At 42.0% G+C, this 17647-nt stretch overlaps 3 protein-coding genes across 3 annotated transcripts in view; 1 reads left to right on the top strand and 2 right to left on the bottom strand.

Annotated features, from left to right (window-relative positions):
• The window catches only part of LOC128298263 (uncharacterized), a 77619-nt gene extending 67851 nt beyond the window's left edge, over positions 1-9768 (bottom strand). The window contains exons 1-2 of the mRNA XM_053034008.1: positions 9637-9768; positions 2002-2634 (exon numbers count right to left, since the gene is read on the bottom strand). Of these exons, the coding sequence (XP_052889968.1) occupies positions 2002-2042 (41 nt within the window). The 5' untranslated portion in view covers positions 2043-2634; positions 9637-9768. The remainder of the gene's footprint in view (positions 1-2001; positions 2635-9636) is intronic.
• Positions 9769-10241: 473 nt separating this feature from the next.
• LOC128297861 (PSME3-interacting protein) lies at positions 10242-11430 on the bottom strand. Its single transcript, XM_053033572.1, has 4 exons — positions 11222-11430; positions 11057-11155; positions 10818-10978; positions 10242-10754 (listed from the first exon to the last, which is right to left on the bottom strand). Exons 1-4 carry the CDS (start codon positions 11316-11318, stop codon positions 10365-10367), a joined length of 747 nt encoding a protein of 248 aa, XP_052889532.1. The 5' UTR covers positions 11319-11430; the 3' UTR covers positions 10242-10364.
• Positions 11431-11971: 541 nt separating this feature from the next.
• LOC128297115 (tubulin-specific chaperone E) lies at positions 11972-14261 on the top strand. The gene is made up of 5 exons (XM_053032685.1): positions 11972-12116; positions 12210-12310; positions 12442-12816; positions 12895-13601; positions 13683-14261. The coding sequence occupies exons 1-5, from the start codon at positions 12036-12038 to the stop codon at positions 13976-13978; spliced, it is 1560 nt and encodes a 519-aa protein (XP_052888645.1). The 5' UTR covers positions 11972-12035; the 3' UTR covers positions 13979-14261.
• The last annotated feature ends 3386 nt before the right edge of the window (positions 14262-17647 follow it).

The following is a 17647-nucleotide window of genomic DNA, read 5'->3' as shown; positions in this document are numbered from 1 at the left end:
TCGAACTTTCCAGCAATCGGCCATTACAAAAAGATGATCTCAGATACGGTGAGGGCTCTGGGTAAGCTAACGACCACTCACACTTTATTATATCATCGTTCTTTAAATGTACACCTTCCGTGCCAAGGCATTTCCGCAAATCTATACCCAAGAAAGGAGAAGCAGTGATTTCGATTTTTATTGGGTATTGATTTGTTAATTGTTTAATAAGGTTGGGAGGGTGAGCTATGGGTTGTTTATGGAACAAGAAGATAATTGTTGATTTATCAGCAGATTGTAATTACTGTGGCATTCTTATCTACATAACACATTTGAAGGATTGTCACCATGTAGCGATATGTTTTCCCTATTTTTAAGCATATTGAGTTCATAATTGCGTAATTATTGCTAATTACGAATAGATTGTTACAATTAACACGCATTTTTTTATTTGAAATTAAAAAAAATAGTATTAGCTGGATCATAAATAGAACTAATGCTAATATTTTCAACTAAACATACCAAAACTAGACTTTTTCGGTACAAATATAGAGAACATTTTGAAACAATTTTTCTCTAGACCTGATAATTCCAATCTCATAACAAGTGACGCTGGTTCTCGCGAGACAGCACCAGTCTCAAAAGTACCTACATCTAAATCTTGTTACAGACTAAATAAACAGAATTGGGACAGACTAATTTTGGGTGAATCTGAATGCATCTTTTTACTGAAAGAATGTAAAAATGGTCGTCGCTACTCTGAGAATTTATGAATCTTTTGGGAGTCGATTCCTGATTTGGATGATTCTTCATTATAGATTTTTTTTATTTCTTCAGGAACGGCCATTTTTATTTCTTCAGGAACAGTATTGCTACTATACAGTAGAGAGATATGAATGACTTTTTTTTAACTGTTCATAAAGCACAACGGCAGATCAGACTAAGACCTTCTGAGGATATTGTTATTGGGATATGGCGTTTGAGCCAGACAAAAAATACTCCCTTCATAATGGCTTGTATGCAATCAACCAGCTGACGTAAGAGTAGAATTGAGTTTACAACAAAAAATACGCAGGTCGTTAACCATCATTCCAGCAGAGCCTCAATCTGTCCAGTCGTTACGATTTAAGGGCTTGTCAGTTCATTGGCTAGTAATCGGACGATTGCAACAATGGAAATGGATTAAAATTCACAGAATATACACACCGGTGATAAGCCATCGTGTGTGCAACACCGGAAATGGATAATGACTTTACATAAGATAGCTTATCATATAGGTTGTTCTGCATTTTTTACTGACCAGTCCAGAATGCGCATATCTACAGCGCGGAATTGTTCAGCTTTCCATAAAGTGTATACTTTTGAAGTTTGTTACGACCCAACAAGAAGATGTAAACACCATCAGCATCAAAAGGAGCCTTAATCTGTGCAAGCGTTACGACATAAGGGCTAGTCAGCACCATTGCCAGCTATCAGACGATTGTTGCCATCGATAAAAGTTCGCAGAAATACACACCGATGATAAGCCATCGCGCGTGTGTATTTAATGTGTGTGGTGTATGCCAACCCAGGACGTGCGTTACATCTTTACATAAGATATCTTATCACAAACGATATACTGCATTATTTATTAATCAGTCTGGAACGCGCATTTTTAAATCCAGAATCGTGCTGTTTTGCAAATAAGTTTGTGCGTTTTGGTACATGAGAAGCCTGCCTAGGAGACCGTGCATCCATATGCGTAATAAATCATTACATCGTACTACAAAAAAAACTCAATTTTACAATAAATTAGTTAGCAAAAGTGGTTGACATTATAATAAAACATGCGTTATTTGCATTGTATACATTATTTACATTAAACTAACAATAACAAACAGTGTAGAGAATAAAACTACTACGAACGTAGCAGTGTGCTAGCTACTTCAGTGCCTTACAGTTGTGGGTGAAGGTAAGGGACATCAAAGAAGGTTGAAGGGTCCCGGAATGTTAGTTACTTCTGAAACAATTGACGGTATTTACCTTTCAGGCGGTCCAGCGTTGGATGACAGATTATTCTCCATGTATCCTGCTGCGCTCTGCGGAAGCCGCACCAATCCCCGCACCGGATTGTGTGTGTCCTTTTCGGCTGTTTACGTTGGTTATGGGTTACGAGGGTTGCTGCGTGTTGTTCCTCCGTTGGCGTTACGTTCCTTGGGAAGGTTCGGCCGGAATTGCGTATCCTTCCCTTCCCACGGACACACCGACGGACGGGAGGGATGGGGATTCAGCAGGCACGGACGTCCCCGGGAGGGGAGTGGCGACGGTACCTTAGGTTCTCATGCGGCGTTCGGAAGGTGTTCGCCGCGCTGCGCTTTGCACCGTTCCCCGCACGATAACGCACCGTTGTTCCGCCCGGTACTGTTCCGCATTCGTTTGGAGAACCCCTTTCAGCTACCGGACCAGGGCAGCCACTAAGGGTACGGTTTCAGTTTCTGGACACAATCTGAATCTCCGGGTGAACCAGGAGACACGTCCTCCACGGCAGAAATTCACACACGTTTCACATTGACATACACTGAGAGAGAGAGACACACACAACAAGCTAAAAGTACACTATAGGTTCACGTCTATATGGTGTCCCGTAAAGGTGCTGAGACCTTCACCTGGACCTTACTATTATGCACAAGGAAAGAAAACGAAAAAGAAACAACAAATTAGAAGTAATCATTATATTGCATTAAATTATTACCACACACACACACACACACGCACACACGCATTTTAAGGTTGTTACACTATCTTTTCACTGTTTTAATTCAACATTTCGTAGCTTCAAAATTTCCGGCATCGATTCTGTCTTCGTGTATTAATGACAGTAACCAACTGTCACATTTGACATTCCATGGCACACAAAACGTCGCCTCCACACACAGGCGCGCCTACTAAGCTTCTCCATACACTAAATGCGCTCACGCACACACACACACACACTTAGAAAAAAAATGGAACGCACGCACATTTACACAGCCGAAGTATACGCGATCTGTCTAATTTCACATCACGGAACGATACGGTCAAACTTTCGATTTCTCAACCATATCCATCGACAGATTTTCATCTAAATTTTCACATTTAACTTTTCACACTGACGTCTCCTTCCATTTCCAAGCGGAAGAGAGAAAAAAAAAGATCTGTTTCTTTTTTTCACTACACAGCCACACACTCACGTACTCGGGAGGCGAAAACATACAACACTACAATTTGATGGTGGTGTGGTGTGTGCACTGCCGATATCACTTTCCTTTGGTTAGACGGCGGGTAAAAGGCGGGTGGGAGGTAAGGAGGAAACGTTTGCCTAAAGCACGCACGCACGCACTTTTACTAACCCCATGTACTTCGTTCTCTTTCTCCCTTTCGGGAGTTGAAGTAGTGTTGCAAATATGCGCACAGCATTAACGTCCAACCATGCACTATTTGCACCTAAAGCAGCTCCCCCCCAACTCGGCTCAACCTTTAACTCATATACACACTACTGTTGACGGAAGAAGGTGAAAAGAGGGGTGGATTGATCGGGGAAGGGTGAGCCACCAAGGGGAGGGTGAATATTATTTCTTTTCTCTGCCACTATTTTGTGCAGTTTTTTTTTTTGCTGTCTTATGTCGCTGTCTGCTTTATCTTAAGCCTACCACTACTTTCACCTTTGGCGTCATTGGGCATTATCGTCATCAACAATCAACAATTGGCATTGATAGTGGTTTGGGGCACCCGATATGCCCCGTAGTGAGGGGAATAGTTGGTGAGACTCTTTCACAAACGCATGAAAACCCACCGGTCGGAGGGGCAAGAAGGCGGCAAGAAGGAGCAGATTAGAAGAAGCAATTATTTTCACAAATGGACCCGAGACGATGACCCCCCTGACCGCTGGTGCCGATACGAACGAAGGGGTCATCTAATCTAATTTAATGTTTTTTAACTCCCGTTTCGCTCAAGGTTTCCACTGTACCGCACACTATCAGTGGAGTGAACCCAAGAAGGGGGGGGGGGGGGGGGGGGGGGATTAATTGCCACCCACCCCGGCTCCCCCTGTGGCTGCTTGAGGCACCACGCTCCCCTACATTACTGATCTTCAGCAAATCTACGCGATCGCTCAGGGCTGGGCGAAGAAGAACTACCCGTCTTGGGGTTTTTTTTTTCTTTCTTTCTTTTGATAATTTTATCGCAACACTCATTTGGTGTGGTGGTGGGTGTGCCTATTAATTTTCGACTTTTCCGAAATTTTCCTATACGCAACACGGAGCGCGCGCAATTATTGAAGTAGTGAAGGTGAACGCAACAAAAAAATGTGTGAATGAAATCTTCATTTGCATTAGTTGCGGACCCATCAAGGGGGGAATTAAATTAACGCGTTTGATGTTGTAATGATTCAATAGTAAAATTTACATATAATACACACACACATACACACACACCAAGCGTTTGGTGAGATTATGATAATTTCCCCCTGCAACGTCCAGTACGCAGCAAAAAAATCTAGTATTTAGTACAGGACCTATTTCGATTGTGGAATCCACCATACCATCAACCAGTTTATTTAGAAGGGTTTCCACTAGTTTTGGATGGATTTTTATTAAAATCTGACTAAATGTGAGACCTCTATTATGAAGATTCCTGAATCTTTATTTTTGTATCCTAACCTTCAAAATGGGTGAATCAGAATAACTAAACTGTGGACACTGTATCGACAGTTTATTTAGTATATTTGAAGTTGATATACAGTGCGATGCATTCGTTTAACCGCACCCTCATACTACTATGATTCTCAGTGAAACGAAGTCCAATTCAATTAAACGTTTCTTTATCTTTTCTAACTCGAATTATAAACAAAAATCATCAACAAAAGTTTGCTTTAGCAAGTGTTAATAACAAAACCCGTTAAAAGGGCGTTCGTTTAGCAGCACCGCCAAAAAAGTCTAAGAAATAGGTCAAACTGATTTGAAACTATTTTTCTCAATATTTAGTCTTTTGATTTTAATTACTTTAAGGATTTATTTAAGGATGTTTAAAAAAAACATTGAATTAACCAAGGTTTTTGGCTGTGTGTGAGACTAATTTTCTCTCATCATTTCCTTATGCACACTTTGAGCTCCTTTAGAGTGATCTTGCGTAAAACATTGATGCCGTTACTCTCCAAAGACTCTCGATAGGGTTACAATCCAAACTGTACACTGGCCATTCATAAACTGTGATTTCTTTTGTGATTGAAACCATGCCTTTGATTGGTTTGATGTATGTAGTAAGACATTATCCGGCTAGAAAACAACCACATCATACGGGTAATCCTTCAAATACAAAATCGCAACACCTTCCAGGTCACAGGTAAGTGATCGAAATCAGTATCGTAAATATCCAGCAAATGAAACGCATCTTTGGGGTCAATTCAAGCCAAACCTTAACTTAGCATCTAACAATCTAGTTTAAAATCACCCTGACTAGTGAAAAACTAATGTTGGGTGAATCTGATCTGATTGAATTATACTGAGTCTCTATTTCAACGATTCAAAAATCCTCAAATATTCATAAATGATCAAAGATTTATTCACGATCAAAGCCTTAAAAGATATTAAAATCAATTAATCTCCAACGATCAACAAGACAGCAAAGATTTACTTTTTGTACTGCTCACCACTTCTAATATCTCGAAGCTGAACTGCCCCAAGCCAAATCATCCTGGCGTGCAGCTGAACGAACGGAGGTACCAGGATTTGATGATTTTTTTTGTTTTGATTGAAATTCTTTAAGATATATTTATTTTTGTTTTGTAACTGTGGCGACACAGAGCTCACTAGCAGAAGTGTATATTCAGAATGCTACAGTACACATATTACATACATATTACAGTAGCTTTGGCAATTCCGTTGAGAATCATCTGATGATTCTAATAACATTTTACTAAGGATTCTTATTATTAACTGGTACGTAATACCGCTCGACGAGCACATCTAGAAATTCACAACCTAAATCTCACATTAAGATTCTTTGAGATGCTAGGACTCTTTCAATGCTGCTCGGTGCCAAAGTCGCAATATTCAAGAAACTTTGGTAAGATATAAAATGTTCAGAGCCACCCAATTCCACCGAAGAATCAACTGTTAATGCACTAAGATTGAGATGCAAAAACAATAACATCGTGGAGCTTCTTTGGGCATATATTAGAAAGAACTCCCTGAATTACCCAAAGATCTTGTGGAGTTACTGATGACTAAGAAGCAATTCCAGCTGCAGAAGTTTGAAATGACATGACAATTATGAAGGGATGTTGCATGACGTCGGGTTGACGCAAACACTCTCTCTTTGTCATGATTATTGTAACGAATTTGCAAATTTCGTACTCTGTCACGTGTTTCTAGTGATTGGAAATGCCATATCGGCCACAAAACCTTCAAAACGAATTGGGAGTTTAGCTCCCATGTCAATGCTTCTACTCGATCGTAACAGAAAAAAACCCCGTTTTTCTCTTCTTTGTTGGCATTTAAGGCTTCTAGAAACGAAAAAAATGTAAATGTATGTAAGATTTTTCTTTGGCAGATGCCATATCCATTCCAACCACCCGCTGATCCAGGGACACAGATAGCACACCCGCAGACCCTATCTGCAGCATATGTCTTTCCCATGTTCACTGCTCTTCCGGTTCGTGCTAAATTCATTCAATTTGCATACGATCTTTACGCTGCCGTTGTCCGGAACAAATGGTACCTCGTAGGCGATGTTGCTATAGGACTGCTATAGAACTTAGTGTGTGTGTGTGTATGTGATGGCTTTGACGTTTACATTGTCTCTGAGCATCGTCGCAATGAAAACCGTGCTGTTGAGGATCGATCATTGAAACTTTGAGTTCATTTTTCCCGGGCGCGAAAATGAGATCAAGGCCAACTCTTTTCCATCTACATACATTTGATTGAATTTCAATTAATAGTTAAGAATTACAGCAGCTCGTGTGTATGTGTGTTTGTGTGGGGGGCGAAAAAATAACAACAAAAAACCAGCGTTAGCACGCAGGGCACACGCACACTCACATACACACGCAATCGTCCAGTTTGTACTCTTTGTATAGCCCTTTTTTCCCTGTGTTTGCAGTAAGCAGGGAGGGCTTAAAGGCCAGAATAGAACTGCGCGCTAAATTGCATTCTTCTGTCGCTGGTAAAGAAGGCAACAGAGCGGAAGCCAGCGGATGGATGCACGTATGCGTACCGAGGACCAGACTACCCGTTTTAACTAACACAAGCCATTTTCATGGCATGACGATCGCGTGTTACACATGAACATGAAACAACAGCAAACTTAACAGCTAAAACCAAAGATGAAAAGATGGAAAAACAAATGTCTTACACAAGGCAGGATCAAATAGATTTCTTTGGTAAAGAATTTCAAATAACTAAACGTGGCATTGCCAGATCTTTCCAATGTTTTAAGTGGGGAACGATAACATGAAGTTGAAGATTCTCTTCTGGTCTGCTGACATGATGATTCACTGTAGACAACACATGCTCACATCGATACATTAGACCCACATCAAAGGATAGAAAAAGACTAACAGAAAGCATTTATAGTACGTACGATCGTGTACGATTTGACTTCTTTGACAGGAAGTGTCTTTCGATCGCTCGTACGATGATCTAAACATTTCTGGAACATAACAGCATTACGCTGGCGGAATCTTAAACATAAAAAACGTCAATGAACGCACGCGTGTGTGTGTATGTGGGGGTGAGTTCATTACACGGGCCCCAACACACGTTTGTACTCGTCTGGGCAGTACAATCAAACGTGCCAAAAGATTATCAAATTTCCGTTAATCTAGTCAATCTGTCAAACTTAAGTTGACGATCGGTTCATGATCGGAAATCGTTGGCAAATAGGGACAAACGTTCATTTGTAATAAGAACCAGACGCGTTTCTCCACCATTGTCAACGGCTCCAGTATGTGTGCGCGTGCATTTGTGTTTGTACAATGCGGTGAGTGTGTGTATGTGTGTATGGGGATGCATGGGAGCACCAACTCCTCCACAGTCGCTTATAGTTGCTGATGGGCAATGTGACTTGCACACAGTCACACCGCGTCGGTGTCTATTTGGATAGTGTGCGGGAAAGAGCGAGAGCGAGAAAGCAAAACAATCGGACTGGCTGTGGTTGTGCCTTGGAAAGAGAACGCAATACCTGCAGCATTCCCACACGTTCCCGTTTCCCTCACACACGCACACAACGCACGAGATGACACCACCAAGCACGCACACACATCTGCACCGTTCCACAATCGATGGCGGATAGTGCCATAGTTACTCACATACACACACACATGCACCAAACAACGTTCCATCGTCATCGACTTCGGGAGAGCCTCTCGTTCTTGCACATGCCGTTCCGTTGTTTTATCGTTTTCCATCTCGTTCACTCGCACGGAGCGAATCTCAAGCGCTTTCTACGCTGCTGCTGCTACGATCGGAGACATTTTGGTCGTCCGTTTTTGGAAGGCACTTTTCGATTCACTTCCCAAGTCACCAGAATTGCCCAAAAACACATTTCACACGAACATCAGCCGAACGTTTTGTTTTCTATGTTTTTAACTCAAAATAATAGAGAACAATTGTTGAAATAAAAGGATTATTGCGGTGAGAAACTGAACGCACTACTTGAAAAGGGTGTTCTCACATTTCCACGTTTTCTCACTCCAGTGAACACGATCCTCACACACTCTCACACACGAGGATCAGACACACTACGTCGAAACGGTCCGTTTACCAACACGGAACGGCGGTATTACCCTTTTGGGGACTTATTGCGTAAAACATTGCCCAACTCAGGATGGAAATGAGTGTAGTACACAATTATTTGCACTATTTCTTCGAATTTCTTCCAACGCCAAAAAAACTTTCTTCACTCGTCTCCATCACTCCCGCACACACACACACACACGTACACGACACCACACACAACCAACGCACAAAAGCAAAGAATGGAGCCATCATCGTCATCGGGTGCTAAGTGTGCTGGGCCAGCATACTTTCCATGAGTGCAGCAGCATCATCATCGGTGCTGTAAGTTAATGATGGCGGAGAAATTCTACACACATACACTTTCGTGAGCAAACATTCAATTCGCTGGCCGCAATGGCATTGACTTGGCTGATGTTGCTTGGATCGGTTGGTAGGCGTTGCCTTGCAACTCCCTGCTACTGCTGCTGCTACTGCCGCCGGAATTCACGGGATTTCACGACGAATTGCAATACGCACACAACTACACACACACTTATGCGGGGGCCCAACACAACACATGACGGGATACGGATGGAGAGATACTGCACACGATTGGCACGTACAATTAAGACAAAAAAAACACCCGAAATAAAACGTTCGCAATCTACATCTTAACTCACACAGCTGCAAATACGGTACCCTGGAAAAGTTCACCATCCGGGTGGCTTTGCTTCTGCAAAGTTTCTCCAGCCCGTTCTGGTTCCTGCTTGACCCTTTTCTGCCGTTTGAGGTTGCGTATATTGCCGACTAAAGTGATGCTCTAGCGAGAAACACACCAACAAACTGTTCAAACACACACGCGCACTCACACACAACACGCCCAACACGAGACGGAAATGGGATGATGTCAAACAGTGAATTTTACCTCTTATATTGCGCTCACGATGCACGAACTCGGGAATAAAACAAAACCCCCGCGGCCAGAGTGGCAATAGAACAGTGCCCGTACTTTATCGCGTCCCCGAATGCATTCGAATGCAACTGGAGGAGAACCTGCTATCACAACTCTGCACGAAAGAAATATGCGTTAAACCCTGCGTACGTCCTACCGCTCGCGTGGTTCAAGAAAAATAACGCAGGCCGAACAGCTCGCGTGTGTTTTGCGGCATAGTGTTAGTGACAGCATGCTGCGTACGAGGGGATTTTCGTTAAATACCCAATTGAACAAATTTCCCCACAAGCCCACTGTGCGATAATTTTTAAGCTGTCAAAAGTGGAAAATAAAAATTATTCAATCTTGAGAAGGTTGGAGTATAAAAATGATTTGTTTTCAACTGTTTACTAGAGTAGAGTTGAAATTGAGTAGCGCAAAAAAAATGGCTGTTTACAGCACGTATTGTAAGCCATTTTTCTCTGTCAAAATGTAATGGTTTTGATTTTGTTTTATGGATAATAACGTCAAATGAGGAATTTTCAATTATCCTTTCATTTAAAGACTTTATCTTGTTGATTACGCTTGAAGGTATTGAAAAGAACCTGAATGCAATTGAACATTTATTTAGCCAACTCGAACTGGAACTTAGAAGGGGCTCACTCATATTTCGACTCATAATGTAACGCTTTACCATTGAACCCTAGATCCCGCTGCCAAATTCATTTGTTATCACCCTCACACGTTTTGCGGATCTTCCGTCCTATCCAATCGTACTCATGACTGTCATCGAGCTCCGAATCTTCTGAACTGTTGTCCGAATCGGAATCATCATCATTATAATTGTACGATCCCATACCAGGCAGTATTCCGATGACCCGCATTGCCGCACTGCTCTTGGCTGTTGCATTCGCTTTGCTATCGGTTTCATTAGCAGGATTGGTCGCCGTGGGAGCAACCTTCTCAGGTGTTTTGTTTGAGTCATTAGTCTCACCTTCAGGTTCCAATTTACGCTTACGCACAACACCGGCAAGAATTTGCTTCTGGCTTAGCCGTGTACTTGTGATGGGTGTTTTCGTAGGCTTTGGTTTGGAAACTTGATGTTGGATTTGCTAAAAGTTGAAGCATAATTTAGTTGTTCTGCCGTAATAGTACAGGAAAAAGCGGGGTCATACCTCATCTAACCGTTTCTCGTGTAATGTGGCGACCTTCGCACGAAACTCGTTCAATTCTTTCTGTTCTTCCAGGTGCGCTTGTCTTTCTGCTTGCATTCGATTTTTGTCAACCAAATCTAGAAATTCTACTTCATCATCGTCCAAACCTTTGATCATGTTTTCTGTTTTGAAGAATCGGTTCAAAGCATACAAATCAACTAGAATCGTAGGCGGGTCTCATAGTGCAAAACAATACGTACTTAGTTTATGCGCTTCTTCAAACTCGCTGTCTTTCTTCTGTTTCTGCTCTTGCAACCTGTCGTACAGTGACCGTGGGTCATATTCATCTTCTGGAGCCTCTGTTTGGGAAAGAAACCGCAACACAGTTAAATTTATCGTAACAGAATTTTTCTACCACACTTTACCTATTGGCTGATCTGCGGTTCTAACTTTTTCCCATTCCTCTTGTCTTTTGCGACGGGCTTCAGCAATTTCCGTTTCCGACACAAATCCACTTGCCATGTTGAATAGGCCAAAAGAGAATCGGATAGCGGATCGGGTACTTAAAGGGAATTTGTGTAAATAATGTAGAAAATAGTGTACAGAATGAAACAACACAGGAAAGATGCAGGAATTAAATCGATTTGTTTATATTTTTCCCCATGCAACAAATAGCTGGCGGGTGTGACAGCTGCCAAATGCACTGCCATGCATCCTTGACAAAAGAAGAGTAATAAAACTGCTGTTTGTATGCTAATTTCGGATCAAAAATTCGACTTATAATATTTTTATTTTGTGTATTTTTCTTATATTTTGATCTAGTATAACCAAGTTGAAGAACAGTTCGAAAAAATTATGCGTAAATCAATATTTACCTGATTAAGGCTACTTGGGCGTTGATTACCCAATGTCAACCTGACAGCACACTCTTTGTCTCATTCTTTGAATCGCTCGCTCAATCTAACGATCTCGCTCTCGCTCGTGGGGTTGCTTGCCTTGACTGCAACGAAAACAATTCCACCCTTCACGCAATTTTCACCCCTATCACCCACAACCAGCTGTCTATTCCGTTCCGTCATTGTTGATTGCTCCACACAACATTAAAATCATCATCTCTGTGCTGGAGAGAAGTGAAACGGTGATTTCGTGTGTTTCTGCAGCGTACCACACCTGCAACGAAAATTTCCCCAAACGTGCACTGCGTGGCTGGTCGCGGTTGTGAAGTACAAATTCCTCATCATGATACTCCAAAACCATCTCGAACATGGGGTCCGCGTTAAAGTGGGCCACCACTTTGGGACGGTTCGCTACGTGGGCGAGGTAACGCAACTAGAGTTAGACACGATGAAGCAACTTTATTCGCAGCTGTGTACAAAAATGGTCCGATTTGTGTGTTTCTTCCTGCGTGCCTAGGTCCCAAACACGGAAGGCGAATGGATTGGCATCGAATGGGATGATCCTGAACGGGGTAAACACTCGGGCACGGTCAACGGTGTGCAGTACTTCCAGACAAGGTAAATAATCGTTACGATGCGTATGACTCATCACCCGTCAACCCATCGAGCCGTAACCATTGACGACGGTTCGATCAAGCGTAAACACTGTTGGCAATTGATATGTGTGTCCCTTCTATGTTCGGTTCCAGCGCACCGACAGCAGGTTCGATGATACGCAGTGAGAAGCTCACCAAATTCCAAACACTCGAGCAAGCCATCACAGAGAAGTACACCATGACGGAAGATACGCTACGGCTCGATTCGGAGATGATCCGTGCGGTACAGAAGCAACTCCACGCACCGCTGTTTGAGATCGTTGGCATGGAGAAGGTGGGAGGAAAACAAAGCAATTTGCAGCAGCTTGTGGACGTTTCCGTGCGCTACTGTCCGGTAAATGTGGCCGGAGATCTGAGCAGTTTCGTTAATCTGCAAATGCTGGACGTGTCCTCGACGCTCCTGTGGAACTGGACCGTCGCTGCGAATATAGCCGAGCAGATACCGACACTGCAGGAGCTGAATTTATCGTGAGTATCTTTCAGTTATGTGGAACTTTACGAGAATTTTGTATTCATTGTAACCAATTCCGCTTGTCTCAAATGTAGGAATAACCGTTTCGTTGACCCATACGAAGAACAGATCAGTATGTTGGCGCAGAAATGTCAAAACATTCGCAAAATCATTCTCAGAAACTGTGCGCTAAGGTCGTGGAGTGAATTGGTCCGCTTGGCACGAATGTGGCCCGCAATTGAATACCTTTCCTTGGAGCAAAACGAAATCGGGTACATCGAGGACGAAGCGCCCTACATCGTGGCACTAAGTCGTCTGAAGCATCTCGATCTGCAAAACAACTTGGTACGGGATGTGGAATCGGTACGCAATCTTGGTAAGCTGCCAGGTCTCGAAGAGCTGCTACTGAATGGGAACGGTATCCGCGAGGTACGGTTCACGGACTGTCCACACAACGAGAAGGTGGAACTGTTCCGGCAGCTGCGCACAATCTATTTGCGGGACAACCCACTGCAGGATCAGTGCAGTACCTTTAACGAACTGGACAAGTTGGCCCGCCTGGAGCACGTCACACTCGATCCGGATCCTGCCGTAAGCTATGAGGAAACGGTTGCAAGAATCGTTGGATCAATCGGAGGTTTACGTATGTTCAATCGTTCGACGATCAGCGAAAAGTTACGCCGCGATTCCGAGTGCGACATGTGGAAACTGTACGCGAACCAGTGGGCGGAAGTACGCAACGATGCACAGCGATTGAAGGCGTTCTTCAAAGCGCATCGCATGTATCCGCGTGTGATGGAGCGTAAGTGAAAAGCATCCCACCCGCATTCGATCGTGCGATCGATTTTATCAAAAAAAATTGCCATTCTCTTTTGTTTTTCAGGGCTGGGCAGTCCGGAGCAATTTCTGCCCGATACGCGCAAGGTAACGAACATGATCCATCTACAGCTGCTGAACGAAAAGACGGTCGAACTACGGGAAAAGAAAGTACCGAAACGGATCAATTTGCACACGCTCCAGAATCTGATAGTGAAGCTGTTCGGCTTGCCGGACTGTACGTCCTCGCTACGGTTGTACCTGTTGGACAGGAAGCGTAAGGTGCGAATACCGCTCGAAAACCATGGCAAAAGTTTGGACTTTTATTCGGTTGAGGATAATGATACGATCGTGTTCGAATGAGGACGGTTCGATGGCGTTTTGCCGGCTATCAGAGCAGTATGTTGCGTGAAGCTGCGTGACGTTACAACACTCCTTGTGTAGTCCTGTTTTTTATCTGTGTTTTTTCTATATATGCGTATATCGTCACGTTTAATCCTGTTCGTTAAACTTACTCACTCACGCATGCATTCTTGCACGTTTTGCGAGGATGCCATTACTTTTACCCTAGATCGCAATGCAAGTGTTTTTCTATTGAAACAATTGATTATTTAACTCTAATAAAAAAAACACACAACAGCACACACGCGGTGCGATGTGTCTGTTATCTTAAAAAAAATGATTTTTGTCAGTGCTAAAAAGAAAGAAAGAGATCTGTAGTCTTAAGGGGTGTTAAGAAAGAAAGAGATCTGTAGTCTTAAGGGGTTTTAATCGCTTTTAAGGGGTTAATATACTCTGGAGGGGTTTTCTTTCATCTAAAACTGCATGCAAAATAAGTTGCTTTACAGAAAACTTTAAGAAACTTGCTGAATTCCTCACAGTGATTATTCCATTCCACAATTGCAGTATCTAGATCACTAGTGTGAGTTTAACTGGTCTTCCAACTGGTCCAACTCCGATTTGGTGATCATCGACCAACTTTAAGCATACATTGGATGGAACGGATGCGCATGAAACATCAAAACTCAGACGGCAAAACCTAATGTGGAGGCTAGCGACATAAAAATATCAAAGGACACAGTCACCTATCCAGGCTACATTATAACGGACGTACACATGTCTCAAAGCTATGTTGTCTCGTTCGTTTATTCGCTTCATGACCAGATCGTGATGACATATTGACAGTTGCATGTATAGGAGATCACATAAGACTACTCCGCAAAAAATGACGGATTACATTTTTACATCATTAATACATAGTAACATAGAGAATTATCGAAGAACATGACATTCCTATTGCACATTCCTTAAAGAATAGTGAGTAACTAACACTTTAGGGAAATCAGCTTTGGAATTCCAGGTGCATCTGCTCAATTGTATCTATATTTCTTCCAATAACCTTATAGTACACAGGGAATATCCCAAAATAAAATAGTTTTATAGATCTGATCAGTACAGACAGTCCCCAAGATACGCTATTATAGCGGACCGCTATAACCCGGGAAAAATCCGCGTACAGGCAGTCCCCGAGATACGCTATTATAGCGGACCGCTATAACCCGAGAAAAATCTGCGTAACTCGAATATCCGAGTAAGTCAAATCTTGGTGCAATTTTGTTTATACTTCACAGTCGCAGAGTCGAATTCCTCCTCTGTACTTCATTTATTCAGTAAATCAGGTGATTTTTAGAAAGATTACATTAAAATAAGTTATAAAGAACTGTTTTATATGACAAAAACAGGTTAGTTCCACCAAATGTTTACCTTTGTGTTTAGATTGTGTGCATATAAACCTGCACATCTGTCCAATTTCCAAAAACTGCGTATCTCGGGGATTGCCTGTACATGCATTAGCACTTTTCTCTAATGTCAAAATTCCAATGATCATTGTAAGACAGGCGGGGACAAATTAGAATTTGTAGCGGGGTTCTCGGAAAAAACGCAAAGTTGAATACGGGACAGGTAGTCGATCACGGAGAATGCGGTGTCAATGGAGACTGGGCGCCTCCATTGCGCCGTGTCGAAAGCTCAAAGCAGGGGTGTCAAAGCGTATCCCCATATAAGGCGGGGTGCTTCGAAATGTACAATCGCTGGTGAAACCAAAATTAAGGTTGATTACTTTTTGAGGTCACAATCTTGCCACATTTGACGTCTGAGATAATGGACTTTGTCCAAAGCTGATTAAAACCTGCTTAGTCGCATGGTTCATTTCGGATCGCAGACACCGAAACTGCGTCACATCGCCACACGCACACGTTCGTTTATCATTGTGAATTTTATTTCAGCATTTTTTTCTCTCCCGGCTCAATCCCTCACTGCTTCATAATGTTCTCGGTTTAATACTTTTTTCATATTATCGCATATACCTTGTTAACTAATAACAGTATTTCTTGTTTGTTCGCTTCATGGTTTGCTTCCTTTATGTTGCATCTTTGTCGCGCAGTTTCGTTTCTGGTTTTGTTGTTGTTGGTTTTTTTTTTGGTTTCTGAAGTGGGTTTTAATATCATTGTGTCCGTTTGCTTTTGCTCCGTGTCTCTCCGGAACGAGACGTTTCGTTTGTATGTGGAGTTCGGTTCCGTTTGCATCGCACGGCTTATACAGTGTGTTTTGCGAGTAACACGGGCTCTGCACGCTTAAAATGCACATCAATTTGACTCCACTTACGCGCGGAAGCATCGTTCACCCGGGTTTTCGTCTTCTTCGGTGTGCGAAACGATACTTCTAATAAAAATGTAACACTTTCCTGCGGATCCGGATCCGAACGATATATAATCCAGCGCAACCGTAGGAATTGCTCATGAACCAGGCTTGATGGTTCATGCAGGAATGAACATAATCACCTTTACGGTGCCCTTAGCTTAGCTACACATATTTTAGCACTGCTGCCCGTCACCAGCATCAGAAGGAAAAACTTAACAAACACCGTACGATCGCCACCCGTGCGGCGCATCGTACCTCGTATGCTTTGGCCTTAAAGCAAAGTCATCTCCATCCATCATCTATACACAGTATGGCTGTTTCTATTTCTCTACACGTTTTTCTTCATTCTTCAACAAACACACACACACACGCAGCTGCCTTCAAGCGAGTGTTTCCGTCTTTCTGTCCGTTTCGCAGTAGAAATGGACTCGATTTCGACCTGTTTGTTTTTGTCTTTTGCATTATACGTTTAATATTACTTTACTGGCTCATACAACATATTACGAAGCTTTCTATACCGATAGCTCATTTAGTTTATCTTGCCTTGCCTACGGGACTGGCTTTTATTAGTTATGTTTTTCTGTGTGTGTGTGTCTGTGTTTCTGTTTTGTTTTTACCATTTCTCGTGAAGCTCTTGCGTTTATCTTTTCCTTTATTTTTACAAACATATTTAAATTGTTTTTAAAATAAAAAAATAGGAAAAACGGTTATACAAAACATCGAAAACAAATAAAAAGAAATGAATTGCTTGTACAATTGACAAAAAAATTTAAAAAACTTATAACTAAAGACTTTAACGACAAAACAAAATATATGAAAAAACATTATAAAAAAACAATAAAATAAATGAATTCAATTTAATATTTGCTTTTGCTTCACCAGTTTTTTTCCCATATGAAAGCGCTTTGTATATCGGTTTTTGTTTCCGGGCATTAGTAGCTTTTAGCTTTTGTTTTTTTTCTCTCTCTTTTGTCGTTTCCTCATACCGTATCCCGTTTTTTTAATATCAATAGTTTTACATGAGTATGCATATATTTATATATGTGTTTAGTATGTATATGTGTGAAAGTGGAGGAGGGAGACTGGGAAAGGGGTGAAGCATGTACTTGCACTTTGTTATGTTTTCTTTGTGTTTTGTCTTTTCGTTTTGTGGTTGTTTGTTTTGTATGATTTCTTATAAGTAATATCCTTTACGACCGCAAGCAAACCCCAGGATGCTTTCGCTCTTTACGTTTTTGTTTAGTTTGATGTGTTTGTTTGCTTGTTTTTTTTCTTCTTTAGTTATATAGTTATGGTGACAGCTCGGTTTCTAGGTGGTTTTGTGTGTTTAAT

This window comes from Anopheles moucheti, chromosome 2 (assembly GCF_943734755.1).
Source record: "Anopheles moucheti chromosome 2, idAnoMoucSN_F20_07, whole genome shotgun sequence".
NCBI lineage: Eukaryota > Metazoa > Arthropoda > Insecta > Diptera > Culicidae > Anopheles > Anopheles moucheti.
Note: the sequence above shows the minus strand (reverse complement) of the source record. Positions and strands in the feature narration are given on the sequence as shown.

Bases quoted from the DNA above. Each gene is read 5' to 3' on its own strand.
- LOC128297861 (XM_053033572.1), bottom strand. From the start codon at position 11,318: ATGGCAAGTGGATTTGTGTCGGAAACGGAAATTGCTGAAGCCCGTCGC. The intron at 11,156-11,221 runs GTAAAGTGTGGT...TTTCCCAAACAG, and splicing joins AACCGCAGATCAGCCAATAG to AGGCTCCAGAAGATGAATAT. The intron at 10,979-11,056 runs GTACGTATTGTT...TCTTCAAAACAG, and splicing joins TGAAGAAGCGCATAAACTAA to AAAACATGATCAAAGGTTTG.
- LOC128297115 (XM_053032685.1), top strand. From the start codon at position 12,036: ATGATACTCCAAAACCATCTCGAACATGGGGTCCGCGTTAAAGTGGGC. The intron at 12,817-12,894 runs GTGAGTATCTTT...TCTCAAATGTAG, and splicing joins CTGCAGGAGCTGAATTTATC to GAATAACCGTTTCGTTGACC. The intron at 13,602-13,682 runs GTAAGTGAAAAG...TTTGTTTTTCAG, and splicing joins GTATCCGCGTGTGATGGAGC to GGCTGGGCAGTCCGGAGCAA.